General features: G+C 42.0%; 1 protein-coding gene across 1 annotated transcript in view; it reads left to right on the top strand.

Moving 5' to 3' along the window:
* The window catches only part of LTN1 (listerin E3 ubiquitin protein ligase 1), an 88,773-nt gene that overhangs the window by 33,254 nt on the left and 29,313 nt on the right, over positions 1–26,206 (top strand). Inside the window, exons 15-24 of the mRNA XM_018555366.1 lie at positions 66–216; positions 365–563; positions 2,881–3,043; positions 4,295–4,399; positions 5,034–5,176; positions 9,694–9,829; positions 12,243–12,396; positions 15,425–15,638; positions 18,061–18,295; positions 24,609–24,674. Coding sequence (XP_018410868.1) covers positions 66–216; positions 365–563; positions 2,881–3,043; positions 4,295–4,399; positions 5,034–5,176; positions 9,694–9,829; positions 12,243–12,396; positions 15,425–15,638; positions 18,061–18,295; positions 24,609–24,674 — 1,566 coding nt within the window. The remainder of the gene's footprint in view (positions 1–65; positions 217–364; positions 564–2,880; positions 3,044–4,294; positions 4,400–5,033; positions 5,177–9,693; positions 9,830–12,242; positions 12,397–15,424; positions 15,639–18,060; positions 18,296–24,608; positions 24,675–26,206) is intronic.

Genomic DNA, 26,206 nt, shown 5'->3' with positions numbered 1-26,206 from the left:
ACACTATTGTAGTTCTTTGAATGGTTTGCAAACGACCTTACCTAATATATATTTGCCTCATTTAGCCTCCAGACTCTGATAGGTGCTGTTGATAACTTGTATGGCAAGATCTTAGATTCGGGTCCGTCCTCCTCCCACTTCCTGGCTGAGCACTTGTCTCTGATGATACCGAGCGATGAGAAATGGCAGAAGATGCGACAGGGTCTTTCCGGACAGGTACTGGAACGCTGTGTTTTCATACTCGTTGCTCTATCCGTGTAATTCTGTGAACTCGGAGGTTAGGCGGATAGCGATATTTCATTAAAACAAATGAGGTGCTGAAATGGCACTGCAGTTGTGTTTTGACAGCTCTGTTCTGTTACAGTGGTCAAGCAAGCCGCTTTTGGAAGGGCTGTTGAGTATGAACTCGGGAACATCTGGGACAGATCTTAAATCATTTCATAAGACTTGGCTGCCCCAGCACTTGTGTATGGGTGCGATAATGAGCAAAATGGCTTTTCGTATCCTGGAGAACAACGCACTGAGCAAAGACGGGGAGATTGATGCGAGGATCACCATAACTGGTAAGCTCTTTATCTCAATAAAACAGGAGCATAATCTCTAGTATAGCTATTAAAGACATGTCAAAACAAAATATAACTCGTGTACATAGGCATCTTGCCATTCTATAAAGTGAAATGCAGTAAAAGACTAACTCCGTTTGAAAGGAATGCATAGGAGCTGATGTATAAAGGCTTTGCCCTGCATATAGCTGGACACACGCCAATTGCACGGCATTACAGCCACTAAATGGTGCCAGAGGAGCATAGGAGCTTTCTATGCTCCTCAGCACCATCTAAAGCAGGGGTCTCAAACCTCCGGCCCTCCAGCTGTGGTGGAACTACAAATCCCATGAGGCATTGCAAGATTCTCACAGACATGACTCCCGAAGAGATGCATCATGGGATTTGTAGTTTCACCACAGCTGGAGGCCCGGAGGTTTGAGACCCTTGATCTAGAGACTAATGCCGTCAAATGATGGACAAAGCATTTATACATTGGCCCCATAGTGTTTTTGTATAATATAACTTTTCATAACTTTTTTTTGCATTAAAAAGCAGGCTAATGTTTTCCAAGGTGCTAATATCTCCCCCCAATAATTGTTACACACTTGGCTTGTTTCTGCAGAGCAGTTGGCATACAAAGGCAGTGCCTGATACCATGACAAACCGTATGTTTATACCTCTCCTCCCATCATGCTAATGCTTAGGCTTGCCATATTCCATATCCTGTCAAGGGTTGGAGGCTGTCTAAAAGTGCATTGGGTTCTTTTTAGAGGTGCACTGAAATAAAAATGTTAAAAGCGAAACCGAAATAAAAAAAAAGGCCAAAACCGAAAATGTTTTTTATTTTAACTTTTTTTAAAAAAAATTTTTAATATTTTATTTTTAGGGGCTTCGGGGAAATATTAGGCGTCTAAATAGACCCCTGATATTTCCCTTTTTTCTGCAGCCCCAGTTATAAATGAACAGGAGTCCGCTATACTGAGTGTTCCTGTTCATTCATAATTGAGGATATAGTAACCATACTCTGTCCTCAATTATGTACAAACACTCACGATCACTGAGTATTTGTACCGCTCTCCATCCTGACAGCTGTCACAGGAGGCTGAGCGAACGGTGCGGGGAGGAGAGCTCAGCCTCCTGTGACAGCGCTGGCTGTCTCCGCCCACACTGCTCTCCTGATCTGTGACAGAAGGCGGAGGGGTACGGGGAGGGGAGATGCAGGCCGCTCACAGCGCTCTCCTCCCACAGCACTCGACCACCTGTGACAGTTTCTCCCCTTCCCGTTGGGACACAGAGCAGCGCCCAACGGGGAGGAGAGAATACACGGATGCAGCGCTGTATCGGCCAGAAAATGGCACTTTCGGCATTATGCCAAAAGTGCCATTTTCGGCCGATTTATATCAGTGCATCCCTAGTTCATTTAGATTCAAATGATGTTTAGTGAGGGTCTTATTACCAGACTTTGGTTTTTGAATATAATCAGTTTTTAGTATTTCATGCTTTCCTTTCAGTCTTGGAGTTCCTACTTTTTTGTTTTCTTTTTCATAAGCACGTCTGCCAAAACTTCATCTCGATTTTAAGACGGAATGGCTTATGTTTAGAATAAAGCCAATTAGTGTCTATTAATTGGCCAGCTGGAACGTCCTGGGAACATTGTGGATTGTTCCACCCACACAGCAGCTAGAGGGCCGTTCCAATCGGCCCTCACTCCCTCCGTCAGCCTGTGTAACTGAAACCTTTAGAGCCATGTTGGCCCTGTTTGTGTCACCAGGTTAAAGCTGGACCAGAAAAAATATATATTTGTTTCATCAGTGCATTGGCATCCACTCCCAGTCCCTCGCTTGTCCTTTTCATTAGCATTTGTCTTGCTTAGTCCATATTATTAACAGGAGTTTTGTAAATGTAGATTGATGAGCAACCCATTTATCACTTTTGTCTGAAGTGATACAGTTTAATCTGTCTGTCTTTACTGCTGTTCAGCATCTCAGCAGAGAGATCCCTCCCAACCCTCAGCATTAGTAGGGTTTAACCAAGCCCTAAACTAACAGCTGAGCTATAGGATTTACTATAGGATTTAATGTCTAGTAAGTTCTTTATATAATCCTATAAAGGCTGTAATCGGTATAGATTCTAGGAATACAGTGTTGGTACCATGTACTTTATTCATTAAAGCCCCCAGCTCAATTTCTTTTTTTAGTTTTGCTTCAGCTAGAGTGGGAAAGTGTCTACACGAGCTTAGAGACCTAAACATGCCAATATCACATTTCTACAAACTTGTAAAGAATTATTTGACACGTTTCGTGTGCACATAATTAATTTAATTGTTTTTGCCCAGTTGCCGAAGTGCTGTATAGCTTACAGTGGTGCGATGAGCTTGAGGGACCGCCTGCCACCCTCACAGAGTGCTGCAGCATGCTCCGCGCTATGAACATAACTCATGACAGAGTAATAGAACTCGGTGACCATCTTCCTGGCCTCCTAGAACTCTTGTATACCAGGTGAGTTATGGGGAAATTATCTTATTCATGACACTTTACAGCTAGTGGTAGTTAGTCACATTTAACTGGAGGTGTTTTGTAATGTTGAAGACGTTTCATAGTTTTTCCAAGCCACCTATTCAGTTCCGATAAGTGTGAGGAAGAAATCCAGCATTTATATCCACACAGGTAGCACAGTCACCTTAAAGAAATCACCATGGCATGTGTAGATCTTAATTTTTTAAGAACAGGATGAAAGATGTGAAAGCTGTGGGACCACCCTTTTCTAGTTGCATAATCCCATCCTATGGTGGCGGTAAGTCTGTGTGTGTAAATTCCTCAATTTTACTTGGCTAAAGATGTGAATTGACAAATGCTGGGGTAGAGATGTTAAATGGCATTAAAGTGGTGTGGAAGGCCCCCACCGCATTCAAGGATGATTTGTTCCGGTTTGGCATAGAAGGCCTTTTCACACCTCCATTTGTCTTCTCTGTCCAAAATGTGTACCTTTTACTGTCTATAAAATGTCCCATTTACTTAAGTTTAGGAAGACTGTAGCTTTTAGCCTTTTATGTCGGCCGTACCTCTTCCTGTGTAAACCTGATGCATTTGTCCACTGATTTTGGACAGGGAGGACAGCTGGTTTGCAAAGGGGCATAAAATAGGCCTTCTACGTCAAACTGGAACAACCATCCCTGAAGAGGGATGAAGGTCTTTGATACCATCTGTCTTCCACAAATAATGCCATTTTTACATCTCTACCTTAGTGTTTTGACAACTGTTCATACCATTGGCCATGTAAATCAAGGAAATAATACCTATGCAGACTTGCCAACATAAAGGATGGGATTAGGTAACTAGAACGGGGTGGTTCTACAATTTTTACACCTCCTAATCTCTTTCTTGGACAATCATCTACACATTCCATTGTGCAATCACTATAGAATGTGTAACGATTGTCTAAGAAAGGGGAAACGGTGTCTGTACTACCTGTGTGGATATAGATGATGGGCTATCTTCCTGACACTCATTGGAACTGAAGAAGTGGCTTAGAGAAGCTACAAAACATGTTCAACATTACAGAACAAGTTCAGGTAAATGAGAATAACTACTACTACTAGCTTTACCATGACCTGAATAATTGAGAACCTTCACACACTTGATGTTTTACACTTTTGTTCTATGAATCAAGTTGTTGTGATTCATTTATTCAATGATTGATTGACACATGTTTTTTTATTTTCTTCATAACATATTTCTTCTTGTTAATAGATCATTAGAAAGTGGTACACTGTGGTCTCTGACCCTCCATAAACATATTCAGTTGAGGAATCCTGGACAAGAGGCACTGAAAGCGCTGACTGCAAGCACAGACAGGTCAGTTGTTTCTTAATTCCCTTCTTAAGGTTTAATTTAAATCTAAATAGATTTTTTTTTGTATTTGGGTAGATTGTGAGTGTTGTGCCCTTTGCCCAGTTTTTTAATTTCAGTCTGTATCTACAGTGGGTAGATTCAACTTCTCTATTCATCCTAGTGAGCATTGTCACAATTACAGAAGGTGAGGGGAAATCCTTGTCACAACAGGATAAAGGGAACATCTTCCAGTGGTGACAGCGAGATTTCCTCTCACTTGATAATCTGTTGTTTGTGAGTTCCTGGTAAAGAAAGCAAAGGGAAATCTCCCCAATTGGACACAGCAGCAAAAAAAAAAGAAAAACTGACATTATTTTTTTTTTTGGGTTGGGAGTAGGTATAGGCTATTTTTTTGTTTTTTTGTTTTAGGTTTTACTACGGGGACACCAAAAACTGGGTAATGTTATGTTTGTAATTTTGGCACCTTTTTTTGTTATGCTCTTGTACTCTTCTTATTGATTTAAATGCATTTCTGTACAGGGAGCTTGACTAAAAGTGGTATTCATCCTTTCTGTGTGCCAGCACAGCATACACTTGCGTGATCAGAGGACTATTTATGTATAATGTTCTAATGTAGCATGTTTTTTTCTCTTGTCAGTTACTTTCCTGTGACACAGGGCTCTTTGCACACCATCCAGTGTCTGTCTCCATTCTTAAGTAAAGACGAAAAGGAGTTGCTTTTAATCCAGTTTATCTCACATCTTATGTCCTGCGTGCCTGCCACAGTGTCCTGCATTGATGGTGAGTAGAACAAACCACATGTAGGCCTCTCCATGTCAGAAAAGAATGCTGCATGCCAACCAGGAAACTTGTAAATAACGAATCTTGAAGAGAAAGTGTTATTTCCTTATGTAAAATCCATGTGCTTTTTAAATGGTTTTAGTCAAATGGAACTATATATAGTGTAATGAATAATCCCAATCAGTCCAGTCCTGTTTCCAAACCCAAATCAATGTTCACAGGTTTACAAGTTGTTGTAACAGATCTTTTGAATTTATCTCCTCAAAAATTGTCAGATCATTTAATTACAGATGTTCCTCACTTACCGACTTACCTGTTTTGCGACCACTTGCACTTACGACGGACCGCCGATCGACCTCCGACCGTCAGCGTCAGTGCGACGGGTCGCCGGCGGAAGTGGCATCCCCCGATCTTCACTGCAGGTCTCGGTAAGTATTTCCATTGCCGGATGTACAGTACACTGTTCGGTACTGTACATCGGCAACGCTATACAGTACTGTACTAATGCAGTATAGTACTGTATAGAGTTCCTCACTTAACGACCAATCCGTTTAACGACCTGGTCGTAGGAACGGAACTCGGTCGTTAAGTGAGGAATACCTGTATTCACAAGGTGCAGACGTTAGGAAAAGTAGAGACTGATTTTGGTTAAGTTAACAATTGATCAAACCAGTTGAAACTATAGTTCAAAATCTGTAAATGCAAAATAATGCATCCTCTGATAGAGTACACTATTGGTGGTTCCGAGGTGCTCATTTCAGATGATTGGAAAATGAGCAAATAGTGTTGCCTGGTAGTGGGGAAAGCGAATATATTTCTGGGGTACATCACCTAAGGGATCACCAGCAGGAGGAGTGAGGTCCTGATGTAGATAGATTGATCGATAGATTTCTATCCATAGTTAGACCTCATTTAGAAAACTGTGTCCGTTTCTGGAGACCTCACGTACACAAAGATATTGATGTGATAGACCAAGTCCAAAGATGAGAAACAAAAGATAACCTTTTAGAATATATTATTTTACCAAAAGTTGATGCTTGGAACAGACTTCCAACAGAGGTAATTAAACTGTCAACCTCAGCCATTAAAAGGCAATTCCACTCTCTGCCCCATTGCCCTCCGCTGCTCTTACCTTTGATTGAATGGCCATTCCCCTCTGCGGCTGCCAGTCTACAATCTGTGCACCGTATTTGGCACTGCAGCTCTGCACTCGGTATTTCAAATAACACCCGCAGATGGCGAGCACTTCTTGGCCAGTGTGGACACCTGAGAAGGGAGGGATTTGTGGGGGCAATTCTATTATCTGACATTCGGTGAGAATTACCCTCTAAAATATGCTTGGAAACAACATAGATCTATACTTGGACAAATTAAATTAAAAAAGGGGCAGACTTGGCCTTTCTACTGTCACCGTTCTATGTTTTACTGTTTCCAGTTATGAAATTTTAATTCAAATAATGAATAGGGTTAATGGTGTCACCCAAGCCCTACTACAGATCCTGGTATGCTTGGAAGCAAATAAATGAAGGACTCTTAAACCATGTTAACTTGACTCACAGGAATCGTTGTCAGTACAGTACACTTTCATGTGAACAGTGACTGCAGCCATTCAGCTCATGTATTCTGAGATTTGATGGTGTGCTGAGTAAAACACCACACAGCAGGCAACTATGATTTGGCTTTCTGAAATCAGATCAGTGAGTAGAGATAATTTCTGGTTGGGTGCTATGAGCTACCACACTTTACATATGCCACTGTTTTTGGGTAAGCCAACTTGAGCAGAGAATCACTGCATCAGTTGAATGCAGTGCCATTCATTCTGAATAGACTCCAACGCACCTTGCTGACAAACATGCAGTGTAGTGCACAAAATTGCGCAGCAGCAACCTAACGCCTTGCTGTTCTGTGTGCTGCTAGAAATGCTACATACACCCTGTTTTGTGCTGACTTGTGTAGGGAATCTCTGCATTGGCTGGATGCAATGCTTTTCATTCTGAATATAACCCCAACGTACCTTGCTTACAAACATACACAGCAACAACCTAACATTGCTGCAGTTCTGTATGCAGCCAGATATTCTGTTTGCACCCTTATTGGTGGTTTAGACAAACAATTTAAATTAATTGGTTGCCCTAATGCAACATCTTTTACATGTGTACGTTGACACAGTGCAGTACTATGAACGGGTGAACGGGTCCGAAAGGGTTTCTGCACCCTCAGAATATTGGCAGCTGAAGTATCTCAGCACTAAAATGGGTTACACTGGGGGGGACTTATCAAAACTGGAGCAGACAAAATCTGGAGCAGCTTTGTATGGCAACCACCATTCAGCATCTCTTTCATTTTCAAATCTTAACTGAACAAACTGAAGAGAGAAGCTTCTCCAGATTTTGTCTGCTTCAGTTTTGATAAATTAAACCCAGTGTCTTTTGAAAAGGTCAATTAAACAAAGGGGAGTTCTTGGGAAAATTATAAAGTATACAGAAAATAGGATAAAGCAATGAGCACCTTCATGCATGACTAAACCGTTTGCCATATATGCGTAATATTGGATAAGTCAGGAGGGGCCGCCTCCATCCGTCATGATATTCAATCTTTGGCCCATATTGCAAAATGTATTAAGTGGTTAACCCAGGGTGCAAGCCACACATTTTCTTACATTTTTTTTTTAGGGTTGTAGAGTAAAATTTGCATCGTACACATACAGACGTGGACAGATTTGTTGGTACCCCTGCACAAAAAAGAACCCACAATTTTCCTTGAAATAACTTGAAAAGACAAAAGTATTTGACATCCACCATTGTTCCATATATAACAAAAATCAGACTTTGCTTTTGATTTCTGATTCAGTAGAATATTTTAAATAAAACAAGTGATAATGCCATGGACAAAAATGATGTGACCCTTAATGTAATACTTTGTTGCACAACCTTTAGAGGCAATCACTGCAAACAAGTACATTTCTGTAGCTCTCAGTGAGACTTCTGCACCTGCCAACAGTTAGTTTGGTCCACTCTTCTTGAGCAAACTGCTCCAACGATCTCAGGTTTCAAGGGTTCCTTCTCCAGACTGTTTGATTTCAGCTGTTTCCATAGATGTTCAATAGGATTCAGATCTGAGTTAATAGAATAGCCATTCTTGGGTGCATTTAGCTGCGCGTTCTACCCATGACCTGTGACTTGAGACAAAGCTTTCTAATACTAGGCAGAACGTTTTGCTCCAGAATTTCTTGATAGTCTAGAAATTTCATTGTGACCTGCACAGATTCAAGGCACCCTGTGCCAGATGCAGCAAAGCAGCCCCAAAACATAACTGAGCCTCCTCAATGTTTCACAGTAGGTATGGTGTTCTTTTGTTTGAAATATTTTTTTTGTCTGTGAACATAAAGTTGATGTGACTTCCCAAAAAGCTCCAGTTTTTTGTCTCATCTGTCCGAAGAACATTCTCCCAGAAGTATTTTGTGGCTTATCAATATACATTTTAGCAAATTCCACTCTGACCTTTTTATGTTTTGGGTTTTTTTCCCCCCTTCATTAGTTTGAGCCAACTGTCACTAAAAAGTGATGGATGGTGCGATCAGACTCTGATGTACTTTTGACCTTGGAGTTCAGCTTGTATCTCCTTTGCAAGTTTTCTTTGGCTCTTTGTCACCATTAACATTATCCTTCTGTTTCCATTCTTTCCCTCTTGTGATCACATCCAGGGATATTGGCTAAACTCCCATGGACCTTTTAAAAGTCTTAATAATTTTTGCAGCTGTAGTCATAGGAACATCAAGCTGCTTGGAGATAATTGCTTTTCTCCTCGTACATATCTCTCCTTTGCTTTCTCTGGTCCCACGTTCATTGTGGTGCACACGATGATATAAAACATCAGAGTGACTCCTTTTCTGTAGAGTTGAAGACAGTTAGTGTGAAATATCACTATGACCTATATATCTGTTATCTTATCTAAAGGTACCAACAATTGTGTCCAGGCTGTTTTTAGAATATCTTTGTAGAATAAGCAATCCTTTATCTCTTTCCTCTGTGACATTCCAAAGACATGCAGGTATACATTAGAAAAATGCTTTTAATGTCATCATATTGCAGGAGGAATGAAGCGTTGTTTCAATAAGCTGTATGGATACGGACAAATTTGTCCACATGTAGTCACCGGAAAAAAAAAATGGGGACTTGTTTTTTGATTGCCTTTAGAGTGATTTCAGCTGGCTTAATGAATTGTATTGGTGTGGTACAGAAGGCAATTAACAATCAAAATCCTTTGTGTCAACAGAAAGCTGTGATGCCAAATACTTCCCTGTCTTGTTTATCACCGCTGGTTTGAACTTAATTTTTCGCTCTGTTTCTCTTTTCTTCTTGGTTAATTGCCTGTGCCATGTCCTTGGCCATTTTGCTATTTACAAGTAACTAAGTTACTTCTCAATTGCCATGACCCTTATATTCTATATATTGTGCTGTTTTGTTAGATGATACTTTATAGATTAAACTTTGTAACTCTCTTCTTTCCACTCACAGGAGGGTTTGGTTGTCTTGCCGTTATAAATTCTTGCCTGGATTCTGATTCCATTCCTTCTCCTGAATTTCTTCCTGGAGTGCTACAAATTATTGTATCCTTGAAGAATGAGCATGAAGAACTCTTCCTTTTCAGCAAGTGAGTGGTTACAGGCTGGAGCTAAACATTAGATAGTGGACACGTACAAAGCAGCAGATAAACCTTTAACGGAACAATGTCCAGGTTACCATGAACCCTGATTGGGTTTGTGCACGTAAAGCGGACCTTTTAACCCTCTTTTACTAAAAATCACATCACCGTGCAGCTCTGCATGCTGATTTAAAATCATCTTACATTTATTGGTTAAACAAACTCGTTTTTCATTTACTTACAAATAGAGTTCATCTACTTCCTGGTCCAGTTCTGGCACAAAGGTGTCAAAGCGTTCCATCTTGGGAAGATTACATCAGCCGAGCATTACTGTAATCTCAAGAGATCTCGGGGAAAGGCATTTTCTTCCCCTGAGATGATGTGCATGGTTACATGTCCTAGTCACATGTGCCAGAGTTCCAGGAAGTAAATCCAGAGCTAGTAATCTGCCCTTAGTTAACATGGCCACTGTCAGAAGCCTCTAAAGAAGAAAAATAAGGTTGCAAAGAATACAAATACTGCAATTATCTAGAAGTATGTGTTTGTAGATTGTCATTACTAAACATTTCTAAAGGTGTGTTTGTTGTTATTTTAAAGTTGAGGGTAAAGTTCTTCTTTAAGTGCTTCCTTTGGCACCAGTTTTAAAGGTAAAGTCCACTTTTTATAAAAATACATTTCATACAAAAACATTTTCTGCATTAGAGCAAGTGGATCGCAGGTGCAATGCTCAGGCTCCTGCAGTCTCTTCCTCCCGTCCCTGTTCGTGCCGAGGTATGGACATTCAGTAATGGGGAAGAATGGAAGAAGGAACAAGAAGGTGTCCATGGACTACAAGTGAGGTGATGCACTGCACTTGTATTCCATTGAGAACTAAATTCCCTCTGCTGCCATGTCAGACAGGACTTGTAGTTCAGGATCCGTTCACAGATCTGTAAGCTGATGATGCACAACTGTTCCTGATTTTAAAAAAATTATAGCAGCCTACAGGAGACAAACCCTGCAATTCAGGTAAGTGGGGGTGGCAGTGTGACCATGTTTCATCTTACATCCTGAATATGGCTATAACATGGTATAAAAAAAGTAAACTTGGCCTTTAATTCAGAGTAACAATATTGAGTGGTTAGAGAAATCTAATGTCCCTCTTTCTGCCAGCTTGGTCTTCTAGCAGCATTTGTTCACATCTGGAGGTACCCATAGATCTTGTGGCGATCTTCTGATCCAGCCAATATAATCAAGATTGGTTGAAGGTCATCTAATGTATGCTGTGTGGCCAAAAGTTTATGGACCCCTGATCCTCACTCCGGTATCAGCTTGCTGGGCCATCCATTCCAAAACGATAGTCATTAATATGGAGTTTCCCCCACCCATGCAGCTATAACTGCTTTTATTCTTCCCAAAAAGGCTTTTCACAAGATTTTGGAGTGTCTGTGGGAATTTGTAAGGTCAGGTACTGATGTTTATTGGAACCTAGTTTCAGTCAACATTCCACTTCATCCCAAAGGTGTTCAGTAGGGTTGAGGTCAAGGCTCTGTGCAAACCACTCACATTCCTCTACACCAGCCTCCTATAACCATATCTTTATGTGACAGGCTTTATGCACAGTCATCCTAAAGCAGAAAATGGACTTCCACAAACTGTGGTTACAAGTCTGGAAGCACACAAATTATGTAAAATATTTTTGTATGCTGTAGTGTTAACAGTGCCCTTCACTGGAAGCTGAATTTAATTCTGAACTCAATCATTTAGCTGACACAATCGGAGAGGGCCAACCCTAGAACCAAGCACATCGACGTGAAGTATCTGCTTAAGGACACTCTAGCAAGCCATTATTGACATTCAATATTTATCTGTAAAGAATAAGTCAAGGCAACGGGACCTGCTGTATTTTTCTTGAAGACATTTCACTGGTCATCCAACCAGCTTTCTCAATTCAGAATCGAGAATTTCTGAATTGAGAAAGCTGGTTGGATGACCAGTGAAATGTCTTCAAGAAAAATACAGCAGGTCCCGTTGCCTTGACTTATTCTTTACAGATATACCATGACCTGGATGAATGAGAACCTTCACAGAGACATTCAATATTGCTCATCAGAAGAAATGACTGTGGATGCACTCGCCAAGCCATTGCCAAAGGATCGTCGCAGTTTCCTTCGAGAGAAACTAAACGTCCTATAGCAACGCCAATGTGAAAACGTATGTAGTTAGGGGTGAAAGGGTCCTTATAGCAGTTTATAGCAGTGACCGTTGTGGTCAGAGGAGTTTGTCAGGGCTGACCAATAGGGGGCAATGCAGTAAATCGGCTTTTTTTTTTTTAACATAATGATAAAATGCAATTTTTAATAGGACTGTACTGAAATGTCAATTTGAAATTGTCACTGTAATATTTAGCAGTCTAATTTACCAAAATATCTGTATTTTCCAGCAATTTACAAACTGTTAAGCCAGAGCTGATCGGGCTGAATGTTGAGATAATAAGATTTTTCTCTGCCTTGCTGAAATACTCCTCCTCCACATTACCCTCTCTGGGGGATGTTGAATGGGACTTCATCATGTGCTCCATGCTGGCATGGTTAGAGGTAAGTCAACAATTTGGCATAATTTGCTCTACTGTTGTAGGAATATGCTCCGTGCTGTCACGCCTTAGTCCTGGAACATCCTTTGGCAAGACCAGAAAATACAGCCATGTGAGAAAGAAAGCACACCATCTTTGAATTCTATGGCTTTAAGAGAAAGAGAAAAATCATCTGGTCCTTAGCAGGTCTTAAAATTTGAGTAAATACAACCTCAGATGAACAACAACACACGACATACTACACCGTGTCATTATTTATTTTACAAACATAAAGCCAAAAATGGAGAAGCCATGTGTAAAAAAAAAAAAAACTAAGTACACCCTTACTGCTTCAATAGGAATTAAGAGGCTAAGTAGCAACCCTTAGTGCTGATAATCAAATGCTCTTGATTAATTGATCATCAGCAAGTCTGACCACTTCTATATAAGCCAAAGTTTTAGCAGATTGTTGGTATGGAGCATTCAGGTGTAAACACAATGCCAAGGAGGCAAGGCATCAGCAATGATCTTACAGACGCAATTGTTGTTGCCCATCAATCGAGGAAGAGTTTTAAGGCCATTTCCAAACAATTTAAAGTGCATCATTCTACAGCAAGGAAGATTATTTACAAGTGGAAAGCATTCCAGACAGTTGCCAATCTTCCCAGGAGTGGACGTCCCAGATAATTCACCCCAAGGTCACACCGTGCAATGCTCAAAGGCATTGCAGAAGAAGCCAGGGGATACATTCCCAGACTATAGTGGCCTCAGCATGTTAAATATTAAAGCTCATGGCAGTGCAGATAAAAATAGACTGAACAAGTATGGTTTGTTTGGAAGGGTTGCCAGGAAAAAGCCTCTTCTCCCTAAAAAGAACATGGCAGCGTGGCTTAGGTTTGCAAAGTTGCATTTGAACACACCACAAGACTTCGGGAACAATGTCTTTTGGACAGATGAGAGCAAAGTGGAGATGTTTGGCCATAATGCACAGCGCCATGTTTGGCGAAAACCAAACATATCATATCAGCACAAACCCCTCATACCAACTGTCAAGCACAGTGGTGGAGAGATGATGATTTGGGCTTCTTTTTGGAGCCACAGGACCTGGGCAACTTGCAGTCATTGAGTTGACCATGAACTCCTCTGTATGTCAAAGTATTCCAAAGTCAAATGGGAGGCCATCTGTCTGACAGCTAAAGCTTGGCCGAAATTGGGTCATGCAAAAGGACAATGTTCCCAAGCACACCAGGAAATCTGCAACAGAATGGTTGGAAAAAGAAAAGCATCAAGGTGTTGCAATGGCCCAGTCAAAGTCCAGACCTTAACCTGATTGAAAGGCTGGGTTCACATCTAGGCGTATCGAATATGCGTGTTTGGCGCGCGTTTTGTGCCACGCGTTTTTACCGCGATTCGCGGTTAAAAAAAGTGCGACAAACGCGTGTTTCCGAGGGCTACCTGGCTGTATCCCAATGGATACGCGCGGCAAATACGCCCCAAAGAAGCTCCTGTACTTCTTTGGGCGTAGGGCGTTTTGCAGCGCGTTCCTACGCACTGTAAAACGCCCAGGGGGGAACCATGCACATAGGCAATCATTGGGTTTCACATGTTGAGCGTTTTACAGAGCGTAGGAACGCACTGTAAAACGCCCAGGTGTGAACTAGGCCTAAGAGAGCTGTGTATAAACAAATGCCTGCAAACTTCAATGAACTGAAGCAAAGTTTGTAAAGAAGAGTGGCCTAAAATTCCTCCACAACAATGTGAGAGACTGGTAGTCATACAGAAAACGATGACTTCAAGTATTTGCTGCTAAAGGTGCTTCTACGAGCTGATCGGGCTGCACACCATGCACTGCGTTATGTTGTTGGAACACATCGCAGTGTTTGATATATTTTTTTCTTTTCAAAACAACATTCAACTGTGTAGCAGCACACGGCAAAGCGTTGTGGCGCAGTGCCGTGCGTTGTGATACGCTATATTGCATTTTAAATGTACGCCTGCAACATTTTATCACAACACACACACTAAGACTCATCTCTTAAGGAAGCCTATCCCACCTCAACCTAACCACTGAACTGTCACGTTCTCAAACAATTCATCCCCACACCGCTACCTCCTCATGTATCACTGGCCCCTCCCTTTTAGATTGGAAGCCCTCAGGGGCAGGGCCCTCCTTACCATCTTGTCTTGAATTGTATTGTGATTTGTAATGTCTTCCTTATATTGTAAAGCGCTGCGCTAACTGTTGGCGCTGTATAATAATAATAATAATAAGAGAGCCATGTATGTGTATTTTAGCGTTTTGCCTGGAGTTCAGCTTTAACCTTTTATGTCCCAGAGAACAGCTAGTTAGGCCAATGAAAATTGGTTATGCATTTGCTGAGGTTGTTCTGTACCCCCTCAACCGTCACATACGCAAGTTCATGCATATCACACAAGGTATAGCTAAATGATAGCTTCGTGCCAGGTGTTTAGAATTGGCTGAATTTGTTTTAGATTGATGGGGTGACAGCGCAGAGCATCTGTTTTAATGCACAGGTCTTGTTCTCAAACTCCTAAATAGCTGTTGGGAAAGTTCAGTTGCATCACACTCAAGCATTCAGACATTCATATTGGTTGGGATTTATGTTATGTTATGACTAATATTCGCACATGATCAGGCAATAAAGGGCAAGATGCATTTCCTCGAAGAACAGCAGAAATCCTTTGCTATTGAGACAAATTTCCTCTCGAGGGCAGCATTGTCCCACAGAACTCTCTCCCGCACTTGCCATTGCCTCGTTTTGTTGAAAAGGTTTTGAATTTTTTGTCCATAAAAGTCTCTGCGTGCATAGAAAAGCCCAGAGATCAGGGCTGATCAGTGACGGATAAATCAGAATCCTATGTTCTGTATTCCTCTGGTAGTCATTAACGGGATTATTTTGATTTACTTATTAAAGTGTAATGCGTTGCAGGTTACTTCAATTACAGATAAGCTGGAAGTATTCTGCCGTAATAGAGCTTCTCCCTCTCTTTTTCTGGTCTAATCAAATATTCTTCTCTCTCCACATTCTCAGACTGCGTGTGACAGCTCCGCTCTCTACCGTCTTCCACTTGTTCGATTATTTGCTTGCGTAAGTTGCAGCTTGGCATCTGATTTGTCTGGCTATTTTCAAGCTGTCACAGCGAGCGATGCTGAAAAGCTTCCCGCCAATCTTATCTCCGAATGGAACGAGTTCTTCTCCGAAGGCATCCACAGTTTATTGTTACCCATGCTGATTAAAATAGCAGGTAGGTTCCACCACTGCCATGGTTAAAGGGGGTTTCCACTTTCAAGAGAAACCTTTTGTCAAAGTCGCATTGAAAAAATTCAAAAGCATCTGCAAAGTGATATTAAACTCTTAAAAATGCATTCAAGTACTTTATTAACAATACTGTACCTTGTTTGTGTATCACTGGGCTGTAGATCACCAAATTATCTCTGAATTGGTGCTGACACTGTCCTTCCTTCTGGAGGGGGGCTACTTTTGTTCCCCATGGTCTCTGTGTGTGTTGTAAAGTAGCCACCACTCCCAAGGTCACTCCCATGATGGACTATAACTTCAATACAAATTAGTAGACTAAGCATGAGACTGTAGTCTATCACGGGAGTGAGCTTGGAGCTGTGGCTACTTTACAACACACACAGGGACCATGGGGGAACAAAAGTAGCCCCCCTCCAGAAGGAAGGACAGTGTCGGCACCATATGAGAGACGATTTTAGGATCTACAGCTGATGGATGCTGAAGATCTACAGTGTTACACTAAGATATACATTTTTTGTTCATAGTTACTTCACTAATCCAGCCTTCCTAACTAAACTAGATAGCACCCCCCGAGCGGTTTGCTTTGGCATGACAGGTGGCATCTCATCTACTGACATAACAGGGCAAAGAGTAAACCAATATTGTAGCAAAAACATTTAATTGTATACAAGAAGCAGCATAAAATAAATTTGCAAGAGAGGAATAAAAGAATGATCATCTGTGTCTCAGAGGTTTTCCCCTTGCCCAGTCCAGATGACCTCCAGCCGTGGCTAGTGGCAGGGGTTGGATCTGAAATGTGGCCAGGATGCTGGGATTGGGTCAGCCGGACCTGCGCTGTTAGATGGTACAGAGTGCAGCGTGTAGCAGCCCACAGGAGGCGAGTTTCTCCCACTTCCTATGTTAGTGTACCAATGGTTGTCAAGCTGACACGTTTCACCGACATTTCCTTTTCTTCAAGGCTTGAGAAAATTGATCCCTCCCCGAAACACGTGGCAGGAACATAACATTAAAGCTGAACCAAAGGCATACCACCAAATACTAAGATGGAATACATAAATGGGAGCTATGTTGCACACCAAAATAACCCTACCCACACAGAGCAAAGCAAAAAGTTCACTTTATCTTAGCCCTCCCCAACAGATATTTACCTTCCTTTTCACTCCCCTACCACCCCAGGAACAAAGAAAAGAAATCCCTGTGTAAGTAGTGCATTGCTGAAGATGTAGCCTACACAAGTCCATATGGCATAATATGGACATAAGTCCATATGTCCCGGGGTGTAACTGTTGATTGTCCCTGGGTCAGTCAGTGCTGTCATATGGAGTGAGCCGCATAGTTCTCCAAACCTGGTAGTATTGGGTATTTCTTTTTTGGCTTTTAGCAAGCAAGAGGCAGAGGAGCGAAAGTATATACTCGGGAGAGATGGTGATTGCAGTAAGCTTGTTGTTTTGGATAAAACACAGGTTTGCTGTCAGCCTGGCAACATTCTTATTGGTTTTGGGTCAGACAGACACCTGCTGACAGTGAAGACCGAAAACCTTTTGGATCTATACTGCCTCCCCTCCTGATTCAATTCACCTGTATATTCTGGTCACTCCCTATCCCTTATTACTCTATAGACCAACATATGCACACTTATCTGAGCCCCAACATTCTAGTTTAGAGCAGAGCCAGCAGATAGTGGTACCTGAGGATGGATGTATTGTGCATGTCCAACAGTTCTCTTCAATCTAACACCTTCAAGCTTCCCATAGATATTTTATGATTTGTCACTCGATCTGAGCAATGTAGAATAGATTAGACATTCCACTTCTGCAGAAACTGTCTGGTTGATCTTTAGAGAAAAATGAATAGACTGAAATGGATTTTCTTGGACATCCGCTATTTTTGTTTTTCCCCTGGGGAAAGGCCAGAACCTGGGATGGCTACCTAGATCCAACCATCAAAAGATTTTTATTTTGAAACATTATCTTTACATAAACATGCATGTTTGGGTAAGATGATCATTAACGCTTTTGGAAAGATTTTTTTTATAACAAAGATCATATATTGGTGTATTGGTCTGATCTTGTAAGCACCATCTGGTATCTGGCTAGCCAAACTAACCTGATCTTTTTTCTGCAAACTTTGCAAATGCTAGAAACTCTCTCTCTGTACACCCACTCCCACTTTCATTAGTATTTGTATACAAACCTAAATATTTTCTATCACCTCATTTAAAGCTTTAACGTGTTATTAAAGGAACCTTTACATGACCACTATCCATTATTTTCACATATAAGTCCTTATAATATCAGCAAGCTAAGCTAATTTATAGACTACAAGTACATCTTTGGAATTTTCCTTCTCAAAATAATTTGCCCCCCCCCCCCCCCCCTCTTTTTTTGTTCTCTGTTTATTTTGTGCAGGGGAGAGCAAGGCTTCAGAGATGTCTTATCAGAGCCCTGTGTTGCAGTCGCTTGGCGAAGCTCTACGTTACATTTCAAAAGAACAGCTGCTGGACCACAAACTCCCAGCCAAGTTTGTCGCTGGACAGAAGACCAACCTCCCTGACAGCTTGCAGAGCTTGCTAAATACCCTGGCTCCTCTCCTGCTGCATCGGGAGAGAGCCGTACAGATCACAGTTTACCATATGCTTAAAAAGTAAGAATGTGGCATATTTCTTTCTCTCCCCTTAGAGTGCTAATTTCCCTGCTATGTGTTTGTTTAGTTACCATGTCCTCTCGTTAATTCCTCACCGATGAAATCACAGCTGTCCTTATCTAAGAAATTTTATGCAGGAATTTTTTTTTTTTTGTATTCCAGTGCAGACAGTCTTGTGACGAGAATATTTTGTAAAAGAAGATGCATTGCTTAAAGCTTTTTGACATTTTTCTTTCCCCCAGGGAGACATTGGATAATTCACTTTAGTTACAGACATGCACGCCAATCTTACTTTTGTATGACTCTTTAACTAATGCCGTCAGTAATAATACTCGGTGCAGTAAATCTTCAAAGGTGTTGAAAAGCTAAACATTATGCTGGAAGTTGTAAGTCCGTTTTTGCTGTGCTTACAGGCCTGTAAAAATTAAAGTTGAGTCAACATGGAAATGGGTTTTAAAGCATGAAAAGTTCTAAGAGAATTTCAAATGAAAGCATAACTCCAGCCAAAACGAAGATAAAAAATGAACAGTCTAATAAGATGAAATGCCAAAACAAGAACTTGCTGCAATATTCACATTCAATTCAGAGATTTTTCCCAAGGTAGTTTTTTACTGCCACTAGATGTCCTCAGTCTGGCTAACATCTTTCTACCCACTTGCTCTGAGCTCAGGTAGACCCGGCCCTGCCCCAGGCTGTGACTGGACAGTGAAAGGTGAAGCAGCACAGTAATTAACTCATCTCGCTGTCTTTCTGCTTTCCTTTCCGCATTATTCTTGTCGGCACATGAACTGATTGGCTCCTTGTTCTGCTTCTTCCTCTCGCACTACATCGCTGCTGTGCGGGGGCTGCAAGAGGCTGATACCAGGTCAAATGCAAGTACTTGCACTACTTGTGAAACATTTTATGATTACAGAGCTGCATTCTTCTGTGTTTTTTGTATCCGCATACAGTTTAGCTTTAAAACTCCTTCCCAGAAGCAAACCTGTCAGAACCTTTTAGATATGTATTTACCTCTGCTGTAAAGCAATTACAGTCTTTGGTCAAAATGCTGTAGAAAGTTTGGAGTTAAAGTAATACCCTTTATTGGCTATTGTAAGCTATTAAAAATGCAAGAGTTTGTGACTGGTTAGATTCCTTCTTCAGGCATTTTGTAATTCCTATTTTTGCATACTGGAAATGTATAATGCCTATACAAGGAACACCACAGATCCCAAAAGCTTGCATCTCTAATTATTTAAGTTAGCCAATAGGGGGTATCAATTAAAGTAGAACTATGCCCTCCCTATTAAAAAAATGTGCTGCAGCACTTAATTAGAAGTTCATCTGCACTTAGTTTTCTCTCTCTTTTCTTCTCTGCAAAGTCCCACAAATGCTTATTGATTCTGCCAGTGAAGTCTACCTAAAGCTGTTCCTGTGGCGATGCTGCACTGCTTCTGAATTCAGAGCCAAATTGATACTCTGTGCCTACTTGCAGTAATATGGGATGAAAAAAATATTGCTGGGGGCAAGGCTGTCAGCATTGTCAATGCTGACTTACAAGCCTGGAGCTTGCCACTCAGCACCTGGCCACACCTTGTCCTGTCCACTGCTTTCTGGATTGACAGCACTGTCACTGTTGTTGAATCCCTCCCACTGTGAGCTGTTTCTGGGAGGGAGGACACCTGAGCCAAATTAAGGAAGATTTGACTCAGTCAGGAAAGGTAAAACAAAGTTGTTGTTTTTCCCTCATCTATTTAAAAAAAAAAAAATTCTTTATTTGTCATTTTTGTCCACGACACGTGGATAAACATACATAAAACGTGGTACAGAAATTGGGTAAAATCTATGTACATAGGTTGAGGAAACTAATATCAATCTCGTACAGTGCAAGCAAACAATGTACAATGGTACCCTGTGTCCCGGGGTGGTGTGTCATACATTCGTTGGCATGCAACCCTGAGGTGAGATCGGAGGAGAGGAGTCTCCCGGTCATTTACGTTCCGAAATGCGAGGTTGCGTATTTGGCAGCTGTGCCCTTGATTGAGCTGGTAAGGTCCTCCATGGATCTAATATCATTAATTTTAGTGAACCAGAGTCGGATCGACGGTGGGGCTTTCTGTTTCCAGAGAGATGGTATACAGGCGCGGGCTGCATTGAGGAGGTGTACCAGCACTGAGCAAGCGTACCCCTTGAGTGGAAAATGGTTATGGTGGAGGAGGAAGAATGCTGGATCTTCTGGAATTTGGTGGTCTGTGAATTTCTGGGCAATCTGTTTCACCTGTGACCAGAATGAGGTCAGACACGGGCAGGCCCAAAATTTGTGCAACATGTCTGCGGGGGAGGAGCCACAACGCCAGCAGGCATCCGGAACCTCGCTATACATCTGGTGGAGCCTATGGGGCGTCCTGTACCAGCGGGTCATGATTTTGTAGCCCTGGTACTTATTACAGATTGATTTCAATGAGAGTCTGAGTATTTTAACCTGGTCTGCTTGTGAGAACTGTAGTCCCAATTCCCTTTCCCATTGTGCTATAAAGCGCAGTGGGGAGTCTAAGTCCGCCTCCACCACCCATCCGTAGCACAAGGATAGAGTCTTGGTCATGGGCCCAGTGTCCAAACATGTGCGTTCAAAGTCGGTAAGGGTGCGGGTGAACAGTGAGGGAGCAGGAAGCGTGGAAAGGAAGATGGAAGTTTGGAGTTGACTCCAGAAGCCGGGTTCTCCCATGTCAGTGTCTAATAGGACGTTTCGTAGGGAGCGCCATTGGGCCCCCTGGATAAAATGTATCACCCGCAACCGACCCTCAATGTCGTGACGGAGGGCCTAGTGAGCGGCAGGCCGAAAGGTCGAACCCCAAGCCGATGGCGTTAGGAAAAGGATACAGAGGCCTTCCGGCATGTGGGAGTCGCAGATGGAGGCGAGAGGGCCTTGTAGTGTGAGCCAGCTGGATCCATCCGGTCCCGGGTGGTTAAGGGATGGTAGAGGGGCATCAGCAAGGGTGTGTGGCCTGTTCCGACACGGGCTCTCCCTTGTCCACCCGGCCGGGCCTAAGGGCTAGCCTGGGGACTGGGCCGCGGACCAAAACATGTGCAGAAGCGTTCAGTAGGTAACCAGAGGGGCAAGCTCACCCGGATCATGGCTCTGCGATTTCCACGCCATCTCCTGGTGGACGGCTGGGTATGTCCAGTGAAGGTGAAGGGGAGCGACGGGCCTGTTGGTTTCTGCGCAGTTTCGGTGCAGTGGTCTGGTCTTCCGAAAAGTAGCATAACCAGTCCAGGATTTGAACGACGGGGATCACCTTGTGGTACAGATTGCCATAATTGCCAAAGTTGTTTTGGTTGCCACAGGTTTTAAATTATGTCTGGTCTTATGCTTCATAAAACGTTGCCAAAATTCGTAGTCAGGCCTTTGACCAAACGACTTCTCGTAGGAGCTTTGCAGCATACATTTCTGTCTACTTGTTGGATATAAAATGAGCATCATCACATTGCTGATTTATCGTACAATGTGACACTGGACGTTTTACATTTGAAAAAAGTTTGTGTCAACCTGCTCTGTTGCAGGGGTGAATGAATTACAGTATATGGTTGAATAGAATTTTAAAAACTTTATATACAATATGAGCAAAGGAATGTGGACTCCCCTCCAAATTTTGGAGTTCCGTTGTTTCCAGTGATGGGTACTGGGTACTGTGCAATTCCAACCTTGTGACAACATTTTGGGGAAAACCCTTTTCTGTTCTTTGCATGACTGTGCCTCTCTGCACAAAGCCAACTCTATAATGATATGACGCAAAGAGTTTGGTGAAAGAACTTGATTGGGATGCATAGAGCCCTGACCTCTACTCTACTGAACACCTTTGTGATTAACTGGAACATGGATTGTGAGTCAGGTCTTGTCCAGCTTCAGTAGCAGATTTCGCAAATGCTCTTTTGGCTGAATGAGCCAAGTAGGGTCTAGCAGGAAATGTGTTTTATGGAATGCTTTGTGCTCATGGAGTAAAGTTTATTGAAAAGAAAAATAGGGGTCTAATGGCGGTTCAACCTTTCTGTGTCCACTTTAAATTCTTCTCTTATTGTACCTTCAGTACTGTGCAAATCCAAGATATCAGGTGAGTTTGTTAGGGCATATGTCTGACCCATCAGGATGGTTGTTGGGTATAACCTGTTTGTTTTTAAAATGGGTAAAAATTATATTACTTCATTGTTTTTTGGGTGAAATGATTATGTAAAAGTATGCCCGTGAACAGATCAAATACTCTCCATCCTGACAGAGCGTGGTGATTGTTGAAAGAAAAATGGAAATTGTCAACAGCTGTAGGAAACTGGCAACAGATGTTACTGGAGATCCCTGTGGGAAAATCTCCACTTCAAAGACATAAATTTACCTGACATTAGTCTGTGTTTATGGGGAATACTCCATGCTTGTTAATGCAGCACATTTCCAGGGATCTCCACTTTGTCATATTGAAGATGGATTCTTTTCTTTCTCAATAAAGCAATAATGAATGTTTCATTATGTTATAAAAGAAGACTGATGTAAAATTGAGTATAAAAAGATTTTTTTTTCCAACAAATGCAGCAGATCTTACTGCAACATTGCAGACCAAGGTGGCATCTCCTCCTGAGCGCTTGCTGCTTGGTGGTCTAGCTCCAAGTTGGATTAAGAGAGATACCTAGGGGCTTCCATTACTGTTCTGCCTTATCTGAAGATACTAGGAGCCTGGCTGTCACGGTGACCCTCTTGCTTTAGAGTCACTGATCCCGAACCAGGATTAAGGCTTTAGAGAGACCCCTATACGTTACCTTTTTTAAAGTAACAGTGTTTATGTAAGAGCCACTTCTCCAGTGCTGCCCTGTCTCTTCCTCCCATTGCAGCCACTACCAAATCACCTGAGGTCGTCTGGTATGAGATCTCAGTCTTGTGACAACACTCTAGGCCAGGGACATGTGGTGAGATCAGTGGCAGGTGAGGCATCCACAGAGCTCAAGGCTCTGACTCAGTCAGAGGCTTGTTGTAGCTCTGACCTCACTGTGTTAGGTTACACACAACAGCGGGGAAGCTCGCTGCTGTGCAACCCAACTTAGCTGTCAAAAGCTGGATGAAGCACCGCCTGTAATTAACAGGCGGCGTTCTGTCCATGACGGGTTACACAGTGGGGAGGCTTTCCCCGCTGTGTAACCTGTTAGAAGGTGTACTGAATGGAGAAAAAGCTGTCGGCTTCAGGCTTGAAGCTGACAACTTTTTCTTCCGTAATGACAGGTGAGACTCTGCCTCCCTAGACCACACGTCCCTGCTCCAGTCAAGCCTGTTGGCCATTGGGCCTGAGCACTGCATCAAGCTCCCCCATACCCTGAAGTACCAGTTATTTTTCAGCAGGGGAAAGAGAAGGAGAAAGCCGAGGAGCCGGACTTTTGTTTAGACCTCTAAGATATACAGATACCCTGTAATATAGTTGCTCAGAGAGCTGCAGCTTGCCACAATGTGCCATTGTTTGGTTACATTTTAGTTAACACCTATGAGACACAACTGTTTCTTTCCATCAGCAATCAAACAGCTGCTAATATCCGTTCTTATAAATATCACTTATTTCCTTTTGCCTTCTTTTTCCCTGTGCTTTGAGAGCTTCCGCCATGGGTCCAGTCTAGTGCAATGTAACTGCAGACAAGAAGCAAGAACATCAAGGAAGGCATCTCCTTCAGATTTCTTTTTAAAATATGTGTACAGGCAAAACTTTTTTCCATTTTGTGTAAAGTAGGGAAGGGTTAAAACCACTTTCAGATTGATTTCTTTGTTGTTGTTGTCTCCCTTCACTTCCTGTCATGCAGACTTTGCAGGAAGTGTTAGGATGTCTGTCCAGTGTGAGGGATATCCCATTAGACAGTTGTCACTCGTATAAATGTCCCCATTGGAAGATTTCCTCTCTTATCCTGTTCTGGTGGCAACCCAAAATTTCAGATTTACCATCACTTTTATCCTCAGTGACATTGCTGGTCGGTACAGTTAGAGAGAGCATCCCCTCAATGGGGACACAGACAGCTATAAAAACAGTGCTTCTAAACCCTTACCACGCTATCCAAATCCTAAAAGAAAAGGTTTTGCCTTCAGCTATATTTCAGTTCAGTGTCTTGACAGCAGAAGTCATAAGTGCTGAACTCTGTACTGCCCCGCAGTCATATAATAACCTTTGGAAATCACAAACTGCTAGAACCAGACAGGCTCTGCATTAGTACAGCAACTGAGTAGACGGCACGTGTGTTTTAAAATTCTACATGCTGCTATTGTTATGCAAGGTGTTTAAACAGATCTAACAATCCGGTCTGGGTTTATTCGCAGGGTTATGGTCGATTTGCCTGCTTTTGATGAAGACCTCAAGTCTGATGAAGAAGAGGAGCCTGTTTTGTAAGTCTTAAATGCATCTAACCTGGCCATAATTTTAAAAAGCCAGAAAGCTTTTATGATCTTGTATCAACTGTTTTTTTGTTTTGTTTTTAAAGGGCCAGTCCTTCCAAAATGGTTATTTCTGTTTAAGATGGTGCTATTCATTTCGCTCACTCAGCCATGGTATATATTTTTATCAGAAATTCGAACAGTGAGATCTCTGTTCTCAAAGTTTACAGCTCCACCCATGAGGAAATCTTCCTCCCCTGTTGGATTTTTTTTGTCAATTTTTAAATTCCAAAGCTTGAAGTGAGAAAATTGAGACTATGGCTGCGACATGAATTGAAAGACTCCATTGGGTGGAATATCTGTATTAAAAAATAATGAGCTCTAATTATTGCTCAAGTTTAAATATCATTCGTAGGGTTGGAGCTATGATCGGGTTCTAAAAATTAACAAAACTGGTTAGTTGAAAGCCCCAATGGAATTCTTTAGGAAAATTGCAACTATGATTTCAGGGTGCAGGAAAATTAAGTTTCAATGTTTTGTCATCATACCAGTGTACAGAGATGTAGAGATACCAGCACTCCACGCAGGGTCCCCTTCCTCAAGGCGACGCAGTGCGTCACCAACTCCGCCTTTACACACAATACACTTTCCAGGGGGTGTTGCCACTATGAATACTAATGAAGACGGGGTAGAGGGATTAAAGAGGAAGCTCAGTTGTAATATACAGTACACGGATTGCTTGCAGAGCACAGATTCCATGAGGAAATGAAGAGGAAAGCAAACAAAAAATGTAAGTTTCCGTGTTCATATACAGTAACTGTATATGTCTGCTTCGTGCACTCGGTCTATATTGCTGATATATATATTTTTTCTTAAAAAAAATATATATATATATATTTTTTTTTTTTAAATACCTCCACAAAGATGGAAATGGGCACAAATAAAAAAAACATGGAAACTGTTCTACCTGACAAAGGATTTGTATTTCTATCCGACCAGTCCTCATTTACACAGCTCTGCCACATAGCACAGCCGTGTCTGGCAGGACAGACCTGTCTGAGGCACAACTGATTGGCTCCTTAGGTTGCTCTTCCCTCGCATTCTGGGCTCTGCTGTGTGTGGATTGCAAGTGGCTGAATTGGGTCTTATTCCTGTACTTTACACTACTTGCATTAAGAGTGCATCTCTAGGCAAAACCTATTTAGAGCGGAAGGAAGTCTAGTCCCTCTGTGAAGTTTTTATTGCTTTGTCCCATTCACCCTTCTCTTTGTAATGGTGACCATTGTCAGCACTGTGCAGTGCAGCCCGACTGGCTCAGAGTGATGGATCATACGCCCAACCTAATTTCCCATGTGCAGGGGATTTGGGGAATTTTGTATATAAAGATTTAAAAGAAAGAAAAACTGAACCATAGTTGGAAACCAGAAAATCTGGGCCAGCTGAAATTGATGAGTTTGCTCCTTTTTTTGTTCTGGTTGATGTGATTTCCTGAGGAACTTCCCCACTGAACTGTGACTCATAAATGGTTATTGGCATGGAGAGCG

Source organism: Nanorana parkeri, unplaced genomic scaffold (genome assembly GCF_000935625.1).
Source record: "Nanorana parkeri isolate BGI_ZX_2015 unplaced genomic scaffold, ASM93562v1 scaffold194, whole genome shotgun sequence".
Taxonomy (NCBI): domain Eukaryota; kingdom Metazoa; phylum Chordata; class Amphibia; order Anura; family Dicroglossidae; genus Nanorana; species Nanorana parkeri.
Note: the sequence above shows the minus strand (reverse complement) of the source record. Positions and strands in the feature narration are given on the sequence as shown.